The 21,119-nt window shown below is 40.1% G+C and overlaps 1 protein-coding gene across 6 annotated transcripts in view; it reads right to left on the bottom strand.

Annotated features, from left to right (window-relative positions):
* Window positions 1-21,119, bottom strand: part of plch2a (phospholipase C, eta 2a) — a 185,658-nt gene that overhangs the window by 24,174 nt on the left and 140,365 nt on the right. For all 6 annotated transcript variants that reach the window (XM_046397958.1, XM_046397959.1, XM_046397961.1 and 3 more), the window contains 7 exons: window positions 17,640-17,810; window positions 13,185-13,278; window positions 12,318-12,521; window positions 10,337-10,457; window positions 7,365-7,536; window positions 4,814-4,921; window positions 936-1,091 (listed from right to left, as the gene is read on the bottom strand). In XM_046397958.1, coding sequence (XP_046253914.1) covers window positions 936-1,091; window positions 4,814-4,921; window positions 7,365-7,536; window positions 10,337-10,457; window positions 12,318-12,521; window positions 13,185-13,278; window positions 17,640-17,810 — 1,026 coding nt within the window. The remainder of the gene's footprint in view (window positions 1-935; window positions 1,092-4,813; window positions 4,922-7,364; window positions 7,537-10,336; window positions 10,458-12,317; window positions 12,522-13,184; window positions 13,279-17,639; window positions 17,811-21,119) is intronic.

The following is a 21,119-nucleotide window of genomic DNA, read 5'->3' as shown; positions in this document are numbered from 1 at the left end:
GACGGATAAGCGGTATAGAAAATGATGGATGGATTCATCTTTTCATCCATCCATCTTCTATACTGCTTTTTCAGTCAGGGTTGCAGGATACACGCTGAACTGGTGGTCAGTCAATTGCAGGGTCAACAGACAATCACACAATCTCACACACTCTGAGGGACTTTTATTGTGAAAAATCTGTAGATATTAGATGTGTTTAACACAAAATGAGCAGTGCACTGGTTTCTTCAATAACACTGTAGGGAAGAAGAGTAGAAGCAGAAACAGCAGAGTGAGATTTTCAGGGGAGGAGCTGCAGAGCGTCATTTGTTGAAGATAAACCTTCAATGGAAAAGGTGAAAGAGTGATACAGACAGAAAATGCTGTAGTGGAGCCAAACTAGTGCATTTTTAAATTAATTTAAACAAAAAACTGATGTCAATAAGCAGAAAAATGCTGACCATTGAGAACACACCCTTGGCAATCTTTTTTATCTAAAATAACTAGCAGAATTTTTTAAAACTTTAGTTCCAAAGAAGAAGTTCCAAAAATGGATCTGCAGACATGTACCCCGAGTGCCATTTTGGTTTCCCTGTGGACATGTCACATGTACGTGGCAAACAGGCAGATATCACTGCATTTTCTGCCTCCTTGCACAGAGCAGGATAATACCGTTACAGAAATCATATAGTCCTCCCTTGATCTTTCTTCAGACCAAATCAGGCGTTATGGCAAATACACTGATCTTTTGTTTCTTGGTGCCTCAAACAATATTGTGGTACCAGGGCAAACTTGTTGTGGCAGGAGTGCCAACCAGGCTGAGTTCAGCGACATAACAGTGATAATCTCCCCAATGTTGGGTCCTTGCATACTGCCACACAACCCTGCGCTACGCACCAGAACACCCGATTTGGTCTGAATGAGGCCCTAGCCTCCTGGATGGGGTCTGTGTTTACCTTAGAGCCTGCTTTCTCAGTGGGGTTCCCAGCAGGTGGCAGGGCTGCGATGGTAAAGCTGTCCGGGTCTTCTCTGTCTCTGATCTTGGACTCTTTCATAAGGTTGTCCAGTTTTTTCTTGGCCATGTTCTCCACCTGCTTCCTGTTGGCCGACGTCTGGAAAAATAAGGAACAGTTACACAGAGAACGATGTCCATCACACTTGATACAAGAGGTGAGGTTACATTTGCCATGTTGCAATGTGACATATCATGAATGAGTGCTCTACAAGTTGAGAATTTTTAAATTAGCGGGTAACTGTGCTTAACACAATATTCTAATAATGCTAATATAAGGTCACAAGTTTGTACAGTTCGAAATCAGTTACGTAGGACATAGGCAAGGGAGTAAGGAGGCTTCTATCTACCTCGGCTTTCTGGATCTTTGTCTTTTCACACACAGTACTGTATGCTAGGTACTTGACTTAATAACAATGTTACCTGAGACTCTGGAAGTTTTTATTTAAAATTTTATGACATTTTATTACAGGTTTAACAATTAATTGGAAAAAAACACACACATTAATAGATAATGAAACTAAGTAATAAAAGTCGTAGTGTGCATGACAGTGTGACAGACACAGACCGAGTAATAATGGCTAAAAACTTGGACAATAAGGAAAACAGGAAATGTGCAAAATTCTCAGTCAAATGACATTAATGAAGCAGAATCACATCAGAAGCACTAGCAGAACCTCAGCCATTCAGCCTTGTGCAGGTTGCAGTTCATCTGACTGATAGAGAGCTTCATCACATGGTGCAAGAATGATGACCTGAAGCTCACTATCATCAAAACCAACGAGCTTGTGATGGACAGTAAAATCTGACTTGCAAATTTTGAAAAACAGATGTTTTACACACATCTTTAACCACGCAGAACAGAAGATGTATGCAGTCAGCATGGTTTCAAAATGGACATCCAAGATTAGTGTCTGAAATGTAGTCACAATGGTGCTGAATGATGGACAGAAAACATTTTGATGCCACACTGAAGTTGACTTTGACGCCATCACTTCATTTTGCTACATCCTATTACACATTTATGTAAAATTTTGACATAATTAGTGCATGAATTCTTTATATCTAAAAATGGTGACCTTTCGAGCACCAGAATCTAATCAGTTCATCCTTGAGTCCAAATGGTCATTTGAGACAAACTTCTCTCAAAGTGTTCCTGAGATATCACGACAGTCATCAACAGTGTAGAGGCATGAAAAGAGCCACTGATGTTCTTTTCACAGTGTCATTTCAACTCCACTTAGAGAGACCACAGTGCTGGCAAACTTCCCTCCAAGTAAGTCAGGGTTTTGGTCTGATGCTTTGTCTCCTGTAAAAGATACTTTGGAAGGTCTGTCTATTTGTGTTTATTCTGGTCTGGCCAAGGTGAACCGAATGAGTTAATATTAGACAACGGGATAGTTCTGACACTCTCCTTCCACCCTGAGGCACTGTGCTAATAAGCTGTCTGGGGTGTTCACAGACATGTCTGTACCAGTCTGCTTCAGGACCTCCACAGTCATCCCAGACCCCCAAAAAACGACCACCACAGCACTTGATGAATACCAACTTGCAGCCTTGTGTTGTCCATCCTCAAATCCATCAGTCCTGGATCCCCTGCAGTTTACCTAACATGGCCCGCCATCCTCCAACAAGTGGAATCCCGAGAAACATATGCCAGGAACCACTTTGTGGATTTCAGCACTGCTTTCAAAATTACCATGCTCTGTTGCATGACAAGCTGTCAGCTCAATGTGCCTAACTCCATCTGCAGGTACGTCACTGACTTAGGGAGAAGCATCAACTCCCTAACCGACTGGCAAGAGGCTGAACACCAGCTCCCTGACTAAACTGGCAAGGTAGTGTAGGTTCAGTTCTAGACTGACATGAGTGGACCGATGAGATTGAGGCTGACTCCGTCCACCCTGGACACAAAGAGTCTCTCCCCTCACATTACACATTACACTGACATATATTATACACATCTGATTCACTGTTTACCATTAATGCACAACTATCTTTCATATTTATCTTATACTGCCTGCTGTGAACTTTTACACATTCCTGCACAAAGAAATAGATCTCTTTCATTTAAAAACATAAAGTATATTATACATATATTTTTATCATATTTTTCACACTGAACTGCTCATTTTCTATTTTCTATTCATGCTTCTTGGCTTGCAGTACTATTATTTCAGTTGAAAAACAGCAAATTCCCCTCATATATGAAAACCTTCTTGGCAATAAATTTGATTTGGATTCTGATCTAAGCAGATAAAAAGAAAAAAAAACATGAACCATGCGGGATCCTACCAGAACTCAGGTTTCATGACATGATGATGAAGTAATACATTATGTCATATAATGAAGTACCGTAGCGTAACAGGATTTTCCAGTATTTTTGGAAAGAAGTTTACTGGGGTGGACAAATAAAAAAGTAAAAAAATATACTTTTATCATCTAGATTTAAGTCACTGGCTTTTTCTGAGGTCCTACTATAGAAGAAATTTTGGCTGAATGCTATATCTCTTAGACTGGTCTGAGTAAGCTAAAAAGAAGGCGGCATTACTCAAAATCCTAAAAGAACTCACATCTTACAAGGAGCAAAGATGAAGCAATACATTATGTCACATAATGCAGATTCTCCCACTCTGGTCGATGAATGGACCTTTTGGTAATGCAAGCATTTCCACATGTCAGAGAATGATCTCGGAGGATCATTTTCCAAGATGAAGTGTAACAAATGAAAAATGTCACTGAAAGATCACCACTCACTGGCTCGATAGAATATTATGCACATGCTCAGTTCGGCCAGATGGTGGCAGAATGTATCCATAAACTACTTGAGTGTGTAATCAGACCACAAGCAACAGCAGCATGCTCCACAAAGAGTTTCACTTCTCTGTGCAGACAAGTCAGAACTGAATCTATTTGTTCATGAAGGATATGTCCAATCAGTGTCGTCCATCCGATATGATGGATGTGAACCTGGGGATTACATATTTATTGTGAACTGATAAATGCTAAACTTAAGCCGTAATATACTGTCTAATACAATTCTCATTTTTCAAATAAGAAGCCTGGTTGTTTCAGAGGCTTTTCCATCTTGACAGAAATAGATTTTGAGCGGATATTGGATACTAGAGATTCTTTTGTAATGGTTTGGAGTAAAATTCAGACAATAAATGAAGCCTTACCATATTCGTTAGGACAATAAGTCAATAAGTCAATTAGTAATAAGTATTCCCAGACTAAGCAGCTTGAAACATTATCCACCCTGAAGTTAAATTATAGTTGAATAAGAACTCTGACCAACAGTACTGAATATTGTTGACTGAAGGCCTACAAGACATACATTTGGTTCCAGATGGAGAGTCCTTACACATAAAGTTTAATAGAGAACCCTGAAGATGCAATATTGCACTTTCAACTTTGACAATTAGGATGAGAAAGTAAACCACATGACTGGTTGAGATTTCTGAAGTGGTTGAGAATGATCGTTTTATACAGTACCTTCCACTTTGAAAGAAGCAAGCGACAGTTGAAGGGAAAAACAGGGGACAAAACAGGAAGAGAGAAGAGGAGGGAATGAGAACAAATAGCTTCACAGAAAGACAGAAGCACACAACAGAGACAGCAGCATAAGAGCTAAACATAAGGAACAAATGCTTGACATTAGAGAAGAACATTCAATCACCCCTGCTTAATTTAAACGACCGTCAAGAACAGGATGCACAGTTCACATTTCACCTGCTAAGTACAAGGAAACAAAGCCTGCCTCTGGTAGATGGGATGAATAAACATGGTGAAGAGGAGGACAAGACCACACAAGGTACATACATCTCCGTTCATCAGCTTGCAGTCGTCCTCCATTTCATCAGCGCTGTCCTCGTCCGACACGTCTCCCTCTTCTGCATTCTCATCAATGTTGGGAGGTAGTTTCTTCCCCTGGTGGAAAACAGGACAAGACAGTAGAGTTTTGCATTACAACAACAAAAAAGAGAGTTTAAGATGCTCACTATGTAAGATAACTACAACACCCCCAATTTAAGTGCAGCCAGGGAAAAGGCCAAGGTAATATGTTCTCCAAATAGACAAGAGGTAAGATTAGGAGACTGTAGCCTGATAATGAACAGAGCAACAGATCTGAAGAGGGCAGACATCAGGAACTTCCTTGTGCTTTTTTTAACAAGTTATCAAAATGTACATCAAATGTTAACACCAGGACTGATGGATGTGGCTAAAAATTTATTTTTACTGGGCTGACACATTTCCTCAAGCCAGAAATTACCCAGTAGAAGATTAAGAATGGAAAAATATGACAGATAATACAGAATTAAATTTTACTTATGGGTAATAAAATACACTCGCTAAATTCAATACACTTTCTTGGTCTGGTATGACAAGTATGGTGGTTAATGTTAGCTAACAACATGAGCTAGATGGCTTTGTACCAAATACTGAGGCAGTTTACAGACTGTGTAGATTCTCAGTCATCCAGGTCATCTTAAGTTGGGGTAACTGGACTGGAACTTCTACGCTGCTTACTTTACGACTCAATTTTTAATTTTAATATTTACCAAGACCGTTGATCTGTTCTTTCCTGTGCACTACAGGAGCAATCATCTGACCTTTGATATCGAAACAAATTATGTGCATGTGATGTGTTTAGATACCAACTCTACTCTGCCCATTGTGAACAGTGGGCTACCTAATCAAAAGGATGGCAATATGACTGATTAGAAGCGGCTTCATTTCTGTGATATGACTGGTTGTCAAGCAATGTAACCTTGACAGAAATGGTCAATGGTTTTCATCTACCCAGTCCTTGTTACCTAGCCTATAATCTTGTTCTTGTTATGCTTGTTGTTACGTTGGTGAGCAACCCCTGCTGAAAACCAGACTGACAAAGCCTTGCAGCCGATGTATTAGCTGATATGTATGTATTAAGGAGATATGAGGAAGAGATGCAACAGGGAACGATGCACGGGCTCAGTTGTCAATACTTTGGTAAGAGATGGACCCACTTTCACTGCCTGAGCCATGGATTTTTCATTAACAAATGAGGTAGTCTGTCCTGTGGTTAGCAATCATTCTCAATCACAGTGTCATGTAGGTGGTGGCCTGCAGCAGCACTGTGACCACGGTGACCCACAGCACAAGCGTTGCAGGGAAGTGGGAAAGCCTAAGTGCCGCATATCAGTATTCCTTACAGTGCTGATTGTTCACAGAGGCAGTGCTGCTGCTGTAACAGCTGGCAGAGCAGTCCTTTGAGTGCCAGGTATTGGAAAGATGCCCTCTCTTTAGCAAAAGCATCTGGTGTCAATAAAGCCCCATTAACCTGAATACTGCTCTCTCCCCTGTTAACAGAGTGCTGCCTCTGCTGCTGCTTGTCATCGTATTCCCCTGCCTCTGTTGGTTAACGCCATGTGTGAAGCTAACTTTGCATTAATGGCTTACATTACAAACTCTGCTATAGTGCCAACCCAGACAGACAACTTACACGAGCTTTGAGTTTTCAAAATGACAGCATTGATATGACAGCATGAATTTGAAGTTACATTTGTTGGATCATGAAAGGAAAGGCAATGCTATGCAGTTAATGATCGCTACAACTCCACTGAGACTAACTGAAGTTGCAGGGGATCACAACAAAAGCTGAGGCTTCTTTTATACAATTACAAATAAATAGAATATTATTTATATCTATCTACCTATATATAGATAGACAGATAGATACATATATCTCAAAAAATTGTAGTACAGACTTTGTAGTAAAAAACCAAAAGATGGACCAAAACATTGGTCATAGCCAACCAGTGTGAGGAAAGTTGACAGTACATTATAGGACAGGAACCTGTTCCAAAAGCTTCTCTAAGTCCTTAAATGTTTGGGTTATGACAAGCCCCAGGGCAATCTGGGGACTTGCCACAGCTCACAAAGGTCGCTGTAGATGTGAGGTATCAGCTGAGGGTGATGTAGATAAGTTTGACATAGATGAGATGCTCCTCTGGGCTGTGAAGCAAGGCTGACTTTCCAGAACTGCTCCTAATCCCTAATCATCAACACATTAAACCAACTACTTGCGGTTAGCCGGACTTCGGATACAGTTTGTTGATAATGATACAGACCAGCATGCCCAGATAATGAGCCAACCTGTAGTGTACAGTTACTACGCCAGCCCAAAAACAATGAAAGCTTTTCATTCCTTGCAAGAGAAAGACTGTGTTTTTCCATTTTCTTGTCTGATTCACAAGACCCCTAAAACCTGCACCGTAAGGATGAACCTCAGATAATAAAATTGTGAACTGACACAATGGCCTGAGGACTGACTCTTCTCACCGAGAACAATCAGTCACTTTTTAAACATCCAAACATCCTCTGCCCGTACCTTGACAAGGATCTTGCCCTTGAGAGTTTCTGGTGACGGCAAATGTCCAGACGCATCTGCTTTGATTTTGGACAGGTCCAGTTTGTCCCCAAGGATCTCAATCAGGTACTGAGCCATCTTCTTTTGTTGAGGAACACTGCAGTGGTTCTCTATGGACAGGATGACTGGATAGCTGAGAAATAATCACACACAACAGGTTGGAGTTAGAGTGCTGACAGGTGGAAGCAAGAGGACCCACAGCTTCCTTTCCCTGAGAATCAGGATCAGTGCAAGTCAAGATTCTGATTTTTATTAACACAAATTGTACACTGTACACCTCAACATGAACTGCAGTGTTCCTATAATGCAGTGATTCCCAGCCACTGTTCCCAACTGCTGTGCCAGCGCCATGTGTTTACTCACTGCAGTTGGTGATTTAGTGAACACTTAAAGAACCATTAAAACAACTGGTGTCCAATGAGTTTTTAACCTGGCGACTGATGAAGACAGTTGAAGTCATTGCACAATCGTGATTTTGGAGTGCTCTGGGTCTTTGCTAAAACGCTTTTTGAATTACACATAGACAAAAACTATGAGAATCTGAAGCCTGATTTATGTTAGGGCGCTTGACACTTTTGATGAGTGAAAGAAATTAAACAGTCACGTATTGTGTTGTGTTGTATGTTTTCAATTTATGCTCCTGTGAAAGGCTTTTAAGTCATCTCCATGGTAACCAGTGACACATAATCTGCACAGACAGCCGTATACATGTATTTAACTTACAAGCTGAATCTACATTGACTGATCAGCTCCTGTTCTGTCTACGGGGAGCAGATTTCTCTCACGCACTATCTTGGACTGGCAAATAAAACAAAAACCAATAAAAACACTGTTCTTCTCATGGAGCTGACATGAAAAATATTTTGGTTCAGTCTGCTGCAGGCAGCTTGTCCTCTCCACTCCACAGTTGCTGACAGACGGAGAGCTGCTTCTTTGGCCACTGAGGGAGCCGGTGTGGACTGAAAACTTCCATCTCATTGGAGATGATGGAAACACTGCTCAATGACACAGCGTGACAGAATGTGATGCCGTCTGCAACAAGAAAATTCTCCAGGTGATATATGCGTGTGTGCCGTTTTTGTCACATGGCAGTAGCCCTGAGTGAAATTATTACACAGATTGCTATTAAATTTATGACAGATTTTCGAAAATAATTTATGACTTTGGTGACTCTCTGGCCTGGCCTCTAGCAAAAACATTTTTATTTTTTATTTTGATATTTTTACAGTGACACATTGCTTTATGACCAAATACAGGCAAAAATTTTGAAAAAAATTATAGTGTGGTAGAAACAAAATAGATCGCACATGAAGCTGCTGAGAAACAGCTCTGTAAATTATCATGAGTAACCGCGTCACAATTTCTGTTTCTGATTTTTGGTGAGCTATCTCTTTAACGTTTTTACACAAGCAGATTTGAGCATCATTGTGGTTCACAAAAGTGGATCTAACAGTCTCAGTCACTTAGTAAGACACTGAACTGGCAACCTCGGCAGTAACACCTGAAATGTCCAGCGTAAGATACTGGTCATATAATGTTGTGGTATCACTTGCATAAAGACTTCAATATTCTTTGCTCTTTAAATTATAAACTGGATCTAGATTTTCTCTTAGGCTGAGGTTTGGTGTAAAAAGAGCTTCATTCCAGAGAAGACTCCTTATTAACATATTGGCTGTGACGACTCCCAGAATGGATGCTTTCGTCCCAGTTTTGTCCCCGTCAGCCCTCTGCGGAACCTGTTTTTATTTAGCGTCCTGGAAAATCGCTCTTTGATGTTGAACGAAGTCGTTCACCCTCCTCCTTTTTAGTCAGTTATCTGTGGAATATGGTGTCCACAATTATGTTTTCAAAAACACACAGTGAGGGGGGGCCGTGCGCACAAAGCAAGCGCTTCTCCTTCATTTTACTTGAAGAGACAGCATCTAAAAATAGAGCTTCCTCTCCGCTTCCTCCAGACTGTGTGCATGTCGATGCGATTATCACCTTCTGATGCACATTCTGTGATAAAGATCTGTGTGTGCGCACTCTCAGTTGTGTGTGTGTGCTCTCTCTGTACCTGCACCTTTGTGGGTAAGATTTTATGTTTCAGGTATGGACATTATTTGTGTATGGTGTGCTAGGACTATAATTTATTTTTGCCCTCATTCACTTATTCACGCGCACACTCACACACCAATGGCAGCAAGGTACCACACAGGATGCTAGCTTGATGGTAGTTTGGGGTTCAGTGTCTTGCCCAAGGACACTTCGGCAGGTGGCCAGGAGGAGGTGGCGATTGAGCAACCATGTGATGAATGAATGATCCAACCTCCTGAGTCACAGCCACCTAAAAACTTTTTATTTCTGTGAGACTCATGCCATATAATCTCAACACCCCCAGTTTCCTCTCCCCACATTTCCTGTCAATAAAATGCAAAAAGTAAAAAAAAGTATATCACAAAAGGTTTGAATCGTAAATACAAAAGACAAACCTCACTCACTTTTTCAGTCCTCAGATGCCATCACCTGACAGTGACTACATCCAACATCACCATATATTAGGAAAAGCCTTTACAACCAGACCCAGCGCATTATAATACGTTTCAGCTATAAAGAGGCCTTCAAACGTATTAAACCCACCCAAGCCTGAAGTTGCATTCCAAGCCTCATTTACCCCATTTTTCTACATGGTTTTTCAATCCAACAGTCTGTGTAATGCAACACTGTAATGTGCACTGACAGCATATACAGCCGTGTACTGCTGGGGTTATTTTCCACATGCTTATTAAGGCTGTACACACACGCTTTATGATTTGTCAGTTGTCATTAACAGAGGGTAACATCAAAGGAGTCTGGTTCTCAGTGACTGAATGTGTGAGCCAGAGGAAAAAAAGCTGGTGTGAGAAAATATTAAAACAGTGAGAAAGAGTGCATGCGAGTGTGTACAAACGTACTCGTTCTTGATAAAGGCGTACTTGTTGATGGTCTCGATGACGTCTTTGAAGAGGATCTTGGAGGTGAGGGTGTAGCCATGGTGAACGATGGGCTCACCATCCTGACCATCCCAACAGTCCACTGTTGACAGGAGAGGAAAAAGAAGAGGGAAAAGAACAATAATATTAATAACGACTAACTAATAATTAATAATGTTAAAACTGTCCTAAATATAAATTCATGTGCAGACTCAAACCATCAAATGAAATCCTCCTACTAACAGGTGTGTATCAAAGTCTGACAGATCTTCTCCCTCTGTGCCACTGAGTGCCACTGTTGTCCAAAACAAAATCAAATTATATTTTTCTGATTCATTTTGAAAGATTTACATGTTCAGTTGGAAACCTACGTGCTTGAAGCTGAGAACCACAGCCATGGGAGAGAAGTGTATATCCACAAGACCCTCTCAAACCTTTCGGTGTGTGTGGATCTTCTTGTGCTGTTACAATTACACGGAGAGTATGTATCTACAAGCACACCAACTTTACAAGCGTGGGATACATGTAGACACACTGAATATATAAAACCATGCACGTCTAGCCTGTTGTCCATGTCCCAGTCTATACGAGTATATCCAGGTATACTCCAGATATATTATGATTTAACACAAGGATGTTTTAATGAGTACTTTCTGATGCCTAGTTTTGAATGCACCGCAAGGTACAAGTGTGGAGCTTCATCCTTCTTTCAGTGTCGTTGATCTTTATCCCAGTGTGCTTGTATGTTTACAAGATACTTGAATGGCCCTTAGTCCACATTTTTTTAAAGTGCATAGCACTTAGAGGCAGACTTATACAGCGACTGTAATTACCTCTGATGTCCACTGGACAGAGGTTATCATGTATCTGATCTGATCCACTCGCTGTGTTTCAAACTTTGGCAGCTTTGTTTCCACAGATCCACTATCTTCATATTTTAGTCTGATGGAAGCCATGTCTTCCTAAACAATATACTTATGCACAACAAAAAACACACATAGGCTAAACTGTTTCTTTAATCTCCCCACCAGACATTTATTTTGGAAGATTATTGTTATTTTTTCCTGGAGCTGCATGGATAATTTCTACAAACATAAGCTATATAGGAACACTGTAGCAAAGTCACTGCAGCATGCCACAGGTGCATGCAGGTGTGCATTATCTTGTTTGTTGATCTAAATTAGTGTACCCATGTTAAGCTACACTGATTTTCCTAAAAAAAAACAATGAGACAGTCAGACAAACACAATGTATTTTACCAGCTTGAAAGTGGATCCAAAGAAGAACCAGCTCTCAGAATCCTTCTCAACTCTACATATGTGGATACAACTATAAAACGTACAAATCTGCTTAAAATACAAAATATCTCTGGGTTCTCCTTTTTGGTATGATGGATGACTTAAATAATATCCCCAAATTTACTTTATTTAAAGTTCCACAGCAATGAGTCTTTCATTCACAGTTTCTCTTAGGTTGTCCCTTTTTCCTCTTTCTGACACTCCAATCTACAAAGTAAAAGAGTGGTGATATAATATAGATTTTATTTTTTAATTTAAATCTAAGATATGAGAAGGGATTCAGAACTGCACTCAGATTCGAGAAAATGCTACAAAAGCCAATCCTCAATAAAGCTGCTGTCTTTTAGAATTCCTTACTTAACTCCTCACCTTTTGTGCACAGTGAGCTACACGCATATGAAAATAATAATTAATAATAATTATAAATGCAGTGGGCCCTGCGATTGACTGGCGACCAGTCCAGGGTGAACCCTGCCTCTCGCCCGTAGTCAGCTGGGATAGGCTCCAGCTCCCCCGCGACCCTGACGGATAAGCGGTATAGAAAATGGATGGATGGATAAATGCAGTGCTATTATTACTGCTATCAAAACTATTTTTTTAACCCTTAAACTGGGCCTATACCATGTCTGAAGTACCACTGTGCACTTCAGCGTATGCATGCTGACCTTCTACGCAGCGACAGCCAGCTTGCAGCACCCAGGCATACATGTCCACCCTCGACTGCGACATCAGCTGGTCACCCATAAGGTAGGTGTTGTGTGAGGACGCGATGAAGTAGTGGCACAGCGGCTGGTTCATATCCTGGTTCACGTTGTAGTGTTCTGGATTGAAAATGTCCCCAGCTGGACTGCGCATGTAATTTGTAAAACCTGCAAGTTAAGCAAATAGCTTGTTACAACAAGGTTTATGAAACTTTTTTTTTTTTTACTTTTAATTTAATCTCAAGTGTTGCTTGACAAGGACACATTTTCCTCTCTTACTGAGATGTAAACTGTAAGCGTTATCATTATCATATTATCAATGAACTAGTGCATGGGTGGTATATTATGACTTTTCTACAATGGGTAAACATATACTGAAATTTTGTTGTAATTTACAAACAGTCAACACATAAGAAAAAGACTTTTCTTATGTGCTCCACATTGCACATACTGTATTACTGTCAGTGACATCTCACTTTATAAAAAACAGAAATATTCAAACTTGTATTGCAGCACAGATCAAATTATTGATTCACTTTGGACAAAAGCATCTTCCAGACGAATGAAATGAAATATTCAAATATAAAACAAAAAATGTTACAAAAAAAATTCTTAAGAGCATAATTAATCAGTTTGGTTAAAGCCAAATGACACACTGGACATATACACAGCAGACCAAGGGCTAAAAATAAATTCCATTTGCAATATTTGGACCATGCAGAGAAATTTTCACAACAAACCACTCACCTAGAAAAAAGTAACAGTGTTAAGTTTAGTTCTAAAAACAACAGAGCCCTCTTGTGGGATTTTCTGAAGTTAAAATGGACTTACCATCAATTCCCAAAACTCCTTGCTTCTGGTTTTCAGAGCAAGGCTCAAATTTGTTGATAATCTCCAGGCAATGGTCCTTGGTCACCTTGGTCATCTATAAATTACAGAAATACATAATAAATAATAACACTATGTAAATGCTAATACTTAAGCACATACTTAATGAAAAAAAAATAACACCAGGGAGAATTTCTGAGGATAAGTACAGGTTAATCCGGTTAAAAGAGCTCCCTACATGTCATTTCTCTGTCCATCCTGGCTGCAGACTCCAGCTGTTTGTCTGCGAACTGTTTTCTTTAAAGCCCCCTGACTGGTCAGTCAGATCCCATCTCTGTTAATCAATTAAAGAGGGTGGGGCAGCACCAGGTAGGACTCTCTCATACTGTGTCAGCAAATCTGTGAGAGTTAAAACCTTGCGAGAGGAGAGGCATTAGCATGGTAACCTGGTGGGGTATTATTTCCACAGGGTTATTTCCATTTTAGAAAATGCCTTTCATCCTGCTTCTAAAGTACTAAGCAGGGTGAAAACTAAGTTCAGTGGGGAACACTTGCTACCCATGTCATCATAATCCAGATGACAGAAAGTTGCGTGGAGAGCACAGCCAGACACGCACAGAGGTTAGCCTGGACCCACTGTTACTGCGCACTGACACCACAAAGCTTTGTGAGCAGCAGAGAGCTCACAGTCTGAACACTGGCACACTTAACACAAAGAGTGCTCCAAGAGCTTTTCCCATTTTGAACAAACATGGGAGAGATTAACAGACATCATATTATTATTATTTTCTTCTTTGCAGAGTTATGTAAAACCATATCTCTTTAGCATTTTAAACATAATTTGAACAATAATTTTACCTTTTTTTTAAGATAATATAATAATTGAACATGAATGCTGATGCACTGAAACAATTGCTCTTAACATACATAATGACACAGCAGCATATGTAGTATATATGGTATTGTATGCTGTTTTTTGTGACTGAAGTTGAAAAACCAATTTTGCTTTTTGCTTATTTCTTTGGTTTGTATTTTACTAATTTCCCAGTTTCTTCAGTGTAAGTACAGTGAATTTACATGTGAGCATGCTAATACCAATCAGCACTCACAGCTGAGGAGTGGAATATCATTAGTTTTGAAAGGATTTGGTCATATACAAAAGCACTGAATGGTGGCGCTACATCAAAGGTCAGAGGATCACCAAAGATATTACAAATGACCTGAGGGGAACACCAAAATCCAATAGCTGGTGACACATTTTTGTCTATGCCACACATGTGAACACTAGCAGCACAAGATGAAAAGTCCGGGAATCAAGTCAGTAGGATTCATCCTCTGGGAACCATCAATGAACCAAAATGTCACTGCAATCCATCTAATTGTTGTTAAGACAGTCTGCACCAAAGTGGGCAGCACGGTGGTGCAGTGGTTAGCACTGTCGCCTCATAGCAGGAGGGTTCCAGGTTCGAATCCCGGTCTGGGCCCTTCTATGTGGAGTTTGCATGTTCTCCCTGTGCCTGCGTGGGTTTTCTCCGGGTACTCCGGCTTCCTCCCACAATACCAAAAACATGCACATTAGGTTAATTGGCTACTCTACATTGCCCCTAGGTGTGAGTGTGAGAGTGTGTGGTTGTCTGTCTTTGTGTGTTGGCCCTGCGATTGACTGGCGACCAGTCCAGGGTGTACCCCGCCTCTCGCCCGTAGTCAGCTGGGATAGGCTCCAGCTCCCCCGCGACCCTGACGGATAAGCGGTATAGAAAATGGATGGATGGATGCACCAAAGTGTCCCCAGAGCCACTAGCATGATTCTAAGCATCTATAAGCCTACGTAAGTGTAATAGCAGATGTATGGCAATGACATTTAACATATTTATATTGAAGATTTTTTCATTAATAATCAATATGTTTGCTCATATGTTACTTGTTTACTAATAACGAACGATCTTCACTTCTAAAATCAAACCTTTAGCCTTGGGAACATCATTTAGTTTGGACTGGAACAGATATATTCTTTGTCATTAACACATTTCAGTCTGTGTCAGAAATACAGTAACACAGAGAGTTAACGACAACAGTCAAACAAACATGTGAATCCACAAACTGAAGGTTTTCACATCCTCTTATTTCTTATTTGAGTCAGAAAGACACCAGTAACATCTGTAGTTAATGATACTAACTTCCACTACTTTCCAATAACAGGGGAAGGAAAGGCATCTTATTCGCACTGCTAGAACTAAACACAAAGTATGACTGGAGAAGAAAAAAGCCTGTCTGAGTGGAGCTGACATGTAGCCATCCAAACAGAACGTTCTGCTTTCAAACAGGAATCTTTCAAAGTTTAAAAATAAATAAATAAATAAATAAAAGCCACCTAGAAAAAAAAGATGATTGTTCGATAACGTTTCTTTTCAGGCAACGGTATCATTAGCAAGAAAGTGTACTTTATCCAAAAACTTTTACAACTGCATCTCAAGTGCTGTGATGGTACTAATATCCCTGACTCTCACTGTCTCCATTAAGCACCACTTCAGGAACCGATTGGCTGCTCAGTTAAGCTTTTCACCTCCCACCTCGGAGAAGTTAAAATCAAAAGAAAAGCCAGATCACAAAAAAAATAAACTTCTGAGTAATGTCCTCAAGAAAACACAGAAAGAGGACACAACAGCCCAGTCGGTGAGGTAATTATAGAGTTTTATTCCCAGTTGTGGCTACCATCAGCATTCTTAACATTCGTATTAATATAGTCATTAATACGAATGTTAAGAATGCTGGTGTGGTGTGCAGGTTGCGTTCCCCAACCAGAAATAGGTAATAATTTTCAGCAAATTTGGCACCTAACCTGCTGCTCCCCATTCAAACTCTCTGTCTCCACTGTAATTCTGCATGACTGGTACAGGACTACAAGTACCTGCACCCTATTACTGATAGTAAACCAACACTGAATTCTAGCAGCAGTTCTAGGTTTTCAAAGGCCCGACAACATCTCTAATTTTAAAGGAAACTTAGCTGACAGAACTATGCTGACACTGTTTTACAAGACCATCACACAAAGAACAAAAAAAAAAAAACACTGATCTTTTGTAATGAGTGCTGGGAGAAGCATTGTCTGTACAAAACAAGAACAAGCTGGACAAGTTTGGTGTGGCAAAATAACTGGACAATAAATGTATGGTTTACAGACTGGTATGAATTTAGCTCTCAAGATCATAGCAGATCCACGGAACCTGTATGGTCCCGTGGATCTGCTATGATATGTACTTGTATCTACAGAACAAAGGTATAGCATCCCCAGGTGGCGAGTCATTACATCTTTTGTCCCATGCACAATTCATCTGCTTGACAAGCTCCGATCACATAATCTGAACTTGTACTTGATGTTTGCTTCCCAAGTTAATTATTGCTATTATTATCACTGCAAGATTTTTGAGATTCTTTTATGCTCTTTGTGCAAAGCAAAATCCCAGCGAGACAAAAGAGGATTTCATTCATTCATTCAGACTGTGCCAGTGCAATATTCCATTAGTGACTGGGTTTTGAAAGAACTCCAGGCAAGAGACTATTGATTTTTAGCAGCACACTAGACCACTGATCTCAACAAACCATACATTAGCTCTAAAATTATGTGTCAAAAATGTGTCAATGTGCAAAGTTGATATCATGGTTTCAGAATCTGAATTATAATCAGTTTTATTGGCCAAGTATGTGTACACATACTCCAGTTTTTCATTGCTCTCAATTCAGGAAAACAGAAATAGCCATACAGTCAAGAACAAGGAAAACAAAGCTGAAAAATGTAAACAAAAACATTTAGCTTTTTGGCTATAAAAAGAGGGAAAGGTAAGAAGATGGAAATGTAAAAAAAACAAACAAACAAAAAAAAAACAACATAAAGTATACAAATCAAATGGTTTCTGTGAAAGCAGCAAATAATGGCACAAGGTGCTACGCCAAAAATTATTCCCTCATAGTCAAGCACTTACAGGAGAACTCCATCAGTTTTATACATCAAAGTGTCTTCAGATGTACTACTGTATAGTATGTGAAAACAGTTGTGGCTCCAGATGGAGCTGTGTGAAGTCTGATAAATGTCCTCAAGCATTGCCACTTGAGTCAATACAATGCTTAAAATGAAAGAAAATAAAAATCTACCGGTGTGGAGTTGGAAAGTGAGCTAACCAGACCTCTGTAGCTGCTTCTCATCTTGACTGTACGCTACATTAGCTGCTATTAGCATAACACATATCTATGGATGAAGCTGTTGGCGGTCCAGCTGCACTGAGTGTAATGGAGGCCCACAATGGAGGCAACAAGAGGAAATCAGTGGTATAAAAGCATTTAACATCTCTGGTTTTGCTGCATCCGTTTTTATTTAAACTATTCATTGTGATGGTGCTGCAAAGCTAAATCAGTGGAGTAACTTTTCAGTTAGTTAAGTTAAAATGCAGACACAGTGCTTACCTTTTGCTCAGTCTCCAGGAAGCGGGTCAGGTCGTTTGTGTCGAGATGGTCTTTAAGGTTACTGTAGGTGAGCATGAGGAGGTACAGATCCCTGCGGGTCGACATCATCTTGTAGAAGGAGCAGAACTCCTCAAAGCCCAGCGTCCCCTGGTTGTCATCTGTATCTGCCTCCTGTGCAATAGGTACAATGAATAGCTTTAGTTTAATTTGTTTTTCCCCGACTCAGCATGAATTTAAAATCCTGAGATTCTTTGATAAACTCTCAACGAGATGCAATTTAGATTTAGATCAAGAGAGGCAGTTTTCCTGCAGGCATAATCGGTATGCTGTCCTGTGGTGTCGAATGTCAAAGTATGATTGGATTTTGTTTCATGATGACAGCTATTTTCAATTATGAGAGCATGTCTCCATGTCAGTTTTTGTCAAATTCAACCTTCCTGTTTAAAGTCAGTTTTTATTTTATTTGCCGGACATTTTAATCTTGGCTTAGTCAAAGAAAATAGTTAAAATTTTACTGTTGTTTTAGATGACAAAAAAATTGTTGGGAGCTTGGTAGTTTTTGTTAAGCTGGGTTAAAAGCCTAAAAGGCACAAGACAGATTTCAGTCTGAAAGAACTGAACAATTTCATATCTGAACCACAACCATTCAAAGAGTATAGATGAATGTAATTAAACAATGGTAACAGGCTCAAGACATTCAACACTCAAGACTAAAAAACATCCATCAATGGTATTTCATTCCACAAATTGTAGTGATGACAGTATCGATTTGTTAAAATCCTGCAAATCTTACATAACCATTACAATACTTGAACAATATTATAAAGCTCGCATTACGGTTGGGTTTTGGTTTTTGGAGCTGGAGAGACAATGAGTCAGTCTTTAAGAGGCTACGGTTGTTTGTGTACAAGAACAAGGTTAAAGAGAGCACTGCAGTGGGTCACACCATGACCCGTGTAATCCTTTCCTCCCTTTACTGAGGCAGTCCATGACCAGCTCCGTATGCCAAGCAGCACTGAGGGCAGCCACTCACTGCAGGGCAATGACGTCTTTGCTAGCTGGAGCTTGGCCTCTGAGCAGCTTGGTATAGTAAACACATGGGGCTGAGAACAGTATAATAGAGAGAGATACAGGGAGTGCATTTCTGCTTCAACAGCAAATGAACATGATTCTACCAGGTTTTTATTTTTCTTCATCACGTTTAGCTGTACAAAAAATGTCTGTGGTGTCTGCTATAAAAATATTTTAACAAAGAATTACCCATAAAAATCGAGGACTTAAAAATTGGACTAAAAATTGAATATTAATCCATCATAGTTTTGTGACAAGACACAGTTTGAACAAATGTTTCACTTATTCCCCCCCAGCTGCTCATCATCCCAAATCTGAAGAATGTCAATATTATAGGCTTGAATGAATCTTCTTGCTTTTTTGAAATGCTCAGTAAACCATAGTCAGACTTTAAACAGTACATGAATTTTGCCATTTTCACCATTAAACGACAATATTTCATTAAAGATTATTAGGATACGTTAAAGCTCCTAATCCACCATATTGCTAACTTTAATTCACATTACATTATTTACAATTACCCAAAGAAGACCACACAAAGTAATTCATCCAACCAACATAGCCATCTAGTTGGCTATATGAGTCTATTGGTAAGTCAATCAAGTAAAGTGAAGTTTGGAAAAAGAAGTCAGATGACACTTCAACCTCTACAAATCGCCTGAAAAGCAGACTGTGGATGCCTTCAACATCGATCACAATCTAAAATTGCTAGGTCACCCACGCCAAGACTGAACAAGCTGGAAATTAAGAAGGACAAACCAATGCCCCCAAACCAATCCAATGGATTGGATACATTTCAAGAAGGGAATCCACAGGTTTACACACATTTACACTGCCCTTTATTATCCACTAGCTCTAGATTTGTCGACAATCCAAACTTCAGTATCATAACGCAACCTCGAAAACTCCTGTAACAATGAGGTTGTAGCAGAATGCACACATCAGTAGTTGCATCAGAAAAGAAGGTGTGCAGTCAGGCACACTGATGACATTAGTCCTCTCCACTGATTGGGTAATAGTATTGGTGTCAGTCCTCTAAGCTATAGCTTGCTAAAACTTGCTACACAAAGACATTTAGCCTCCCAACTGTCACCATCATGTTCTCTGCCTGACAGAGCTGATACACAGGAAGCCAAATGAATCAGAGACACAAGACAAACACTTCACATCACCAGACTCAGCTGTTGGTTTTGCATGTATATCACTTAGTTGCCACTCAGTTGTGACCGAGTGACACAGGAGAGACAGGCACAGATGCATACACAGTATTACTCATATGGCAGGAGTTATTAGCCAGAGAACTCAGTTCTGATGAGAGAAATGTGTTGTGGTAAGTTTGCTGTGATACAGATTCATTTTGCTCTTGTCTTTCATATCGACAAAAACCAGCAAAGACAAAACTCATCACCACTTATTGTGCATGATTATTCATTATGAGGTGAAGGAATACTTTTCAGAAGCAATCCTCTGATTCAGGACACATCTTAGCCCCAGGAGGATAACAAAGTAGTGGACGTACAGCTGAGTATTTTTGTTGGACAGAAAAGATCAGTCTGGCCTTATTCATTCCCATTCATTATGCATGAACCCACGCACTTAAGTTGCTAGCAAGCTAGTTTTCTATGTTTTAGCTCATCAACTAATATAGATTAATTCATAAGTTCAAACAGCAGCCTCCTCTTCCCACCAAACCTTTCCTCCACATGTACATCCTCAAGTCTCCACTGTGATAAATCATTGAGCAAAGTCACGACTTGAGAAGCCGTTGCTCTCATCTACAACTTCAGCCACTACATCCAACCAGATTCCTGTGACTTGTGCTCCAACAACACACCAGACCTCTGCTCTGTCAACACAAAACTAAGGAAAGGTCTTCAGGTCACAGCACGGAGTTAACAGGCTTGGACATAATGTTAATAATACACACATGATAATATGGTGTAAACAATCCAGTGCAGATGTTAGCCCTTGTGGCTCTTCTGTTAATCAGTTCACGTGGTTGCCTTTTCACTATTCATTAAGTGTAAATGTAGTTGAGCGTAAATCAATTGCAAAAAAGACACAAAACACACAACAAAAGCTCTAGGAATTGGATTTTTAACAAATATAACAAAAGATGCTTCTAAAACACCAAAACCTTAACACAGCCATGGTCTAGAGGTTGGAGAAGCGACTTGTGATCCGAAGGTCGCCAGTTCAATTCCCCCACCGGACAGGAAAAATTTGGGTGTGGTGGAATGATTAATAATGCCCCCATTAGCCGGCTGATGCGCCCTTGAGCAAGGCACTTAACCTCCAACTTGCTCCCCGGGCGCTTGATGCTGCCCACTGCTCCTGTGTGTTTCACTGCATGTTGCATATGTGTGCATTTCAGTCAGTGAAATGCACACATATGCAACATGCAGAGAA

This window comes from Scatophagus argus, chromosome 8 (genome assembly GCF_020382885.2).
Source record: "Scatophagus argus isolate fScaArg1 chromosome 8, fScaArg1.pri, whole genome shotgun sequence".
NCBI lineage: Eukaryota > Metazoa > Chordata > Actinopteri > Scatophagidae > Scatophagus > Scatophagus argus.
This window is presented reverse-complemented; position numbering and strand designations above follow the sequence as displayed.